Below are 1,229 nucleotides of genomic sequence, written 5' to 3' on the forward strand. Positions count from 1 at the left end.
GACAGGGAGGAGAAAGACAGACGAGAGCCTCTGTGGGTGCACCAGAGCCTGTCACACACCAGAGTTCTGTCTCTCAGCATCATGTCCACACTTCTGAGAGGTCTGCATCAGCCCAGAGAACTCCCCAAGAGCCATTTTCCAAAGACCTGTATTTGTTCAGTTGGTGAGAGAGCTACTTAGAAATATCAACATCCCCTCCTGCCAGCAGGGAAAACGGAAGGCAAGGCCTTGCAGACCATGGGACCAGTTACCTGCTGCCTCTGTAAAGATGAGCGCTCCTAACCGTGAAGAGCACAGCTTTATAAGAACCATTCCCACTGACACACTGGCCTCAAGACATTCTCTTTCCTTATCCAGGCCAGCTGACTCCTGCAGAGATGTCCTGCCAGCAGAGCCAGAAGCAGTGCCAGCCTCCTCCCAAGTGCCCCTCCCCCAAGTGCCCTCCCAAGAGCACAGCCCAGTGTCTGCCTGCAGCCTCCTCCTGCTGTGCTGCAAGCTCTGGGGGCTGCAGTGTCCCCAGCCCTGAGGGAGGCTGCTGCCTGAGCCACCACAGGCGCAGGTCCCACAGGTGCAGGCGCAGGAGCTCCAGTTCGTGTGACCGCTCCAGTTCGTGTGACCGTGGCAGTGGCCAGAAGTCCGGGGGCTGTGGCCACAGCTCTGGGGGCTGCTGATGACCTGGAAAGGGCAGTCGGGAAAAGAAACACCATCAAAAAGGAGTTTAAGTACCTTCCACAATGTTCGGTTCTCCTTCCCAGTTTCCCTGTGTCCTTTAAATGCTGCGATGTTTCCCAAGAGAGCTCAGGTCTCTCTTGGCTCTTCCTGTTTTCTCCGTGCTCACAGAGCATGTACCTTTTATCTTGAGAGCTTGTGATAACTGCCTGGGCGGTTATTATCCTGTACTTGACCCTGTGGAAAGTAAAGAACTTTTTTCTCAACACCACTGTGTCTCTCGTGTCTAGCTCTGCGGTGTGTGGGGGCGGGGCGGGGGTGAGGGGATGGGAGGGGCGTGTCTCCTCACTCTGCTCCTCTAGCATGTGGGACACGTGCTGCCTCCAGAGCGGAACAGCATGGGGGGAAGGGCTCTTGCATAAGGAAGTGGCGGTGCCACTGGCTTTGATTCAAGTCTGTGGTAGACCTGACTATTGGAACACTGTATGCGTTCAGAGTGCTTTCACTGGTACCCAGATTCTGTTAGAAGGCAAAGACTAATATTGGATTAGGTGGCCCTT

The 1,229-nt window shown here is 55.0% G+C and overlaps 1 protein-coding gene across 1 annotated transcript; it reads left to right on the forward strand.

Annotated features, from left to right (window-relative positions):
* Positions 1-317: 317 nt before the first annotated feature.
* Positions 318-930, forward strand: LOC127199506 (late cornified envelope protein 3B-like). The gene has a single exon (XM_051157641.1). The coding sequence runs from the start codon at positions 378-380 to the stop codon at positions 669-671; it is 294 nt and encodes a 97-aa protein (XP_051013598.1). The 5' UTR covers positions 318-377; the 3' UTR covers positions 672-930.
* Positions 931-1,229: the final 299 nt, after the last annotated feature.

This window comes from Acomys russatus, chromosome 15 (genome assembly GCF_903995435.1).
Source record: "Acomys russatus chromosome 15, mAcoRus1.1, whole genome shotgun sequence".
NCBI lineage: Eukaryota > Metazoa > Chordata > Mammalia > Rodentia > Muridae > Acomys > Acomys russatus.

Bases quoted from the DNA above. Each gene is read 5' to 3' on its own strand.
- LOC127199506 (XM_051157641.1), top strand. From the start codon at position 378: ATGTCCTGCCAGCAGAGCCAGAAGCAGTGCCAGCCTCCTCCCAAGTGC.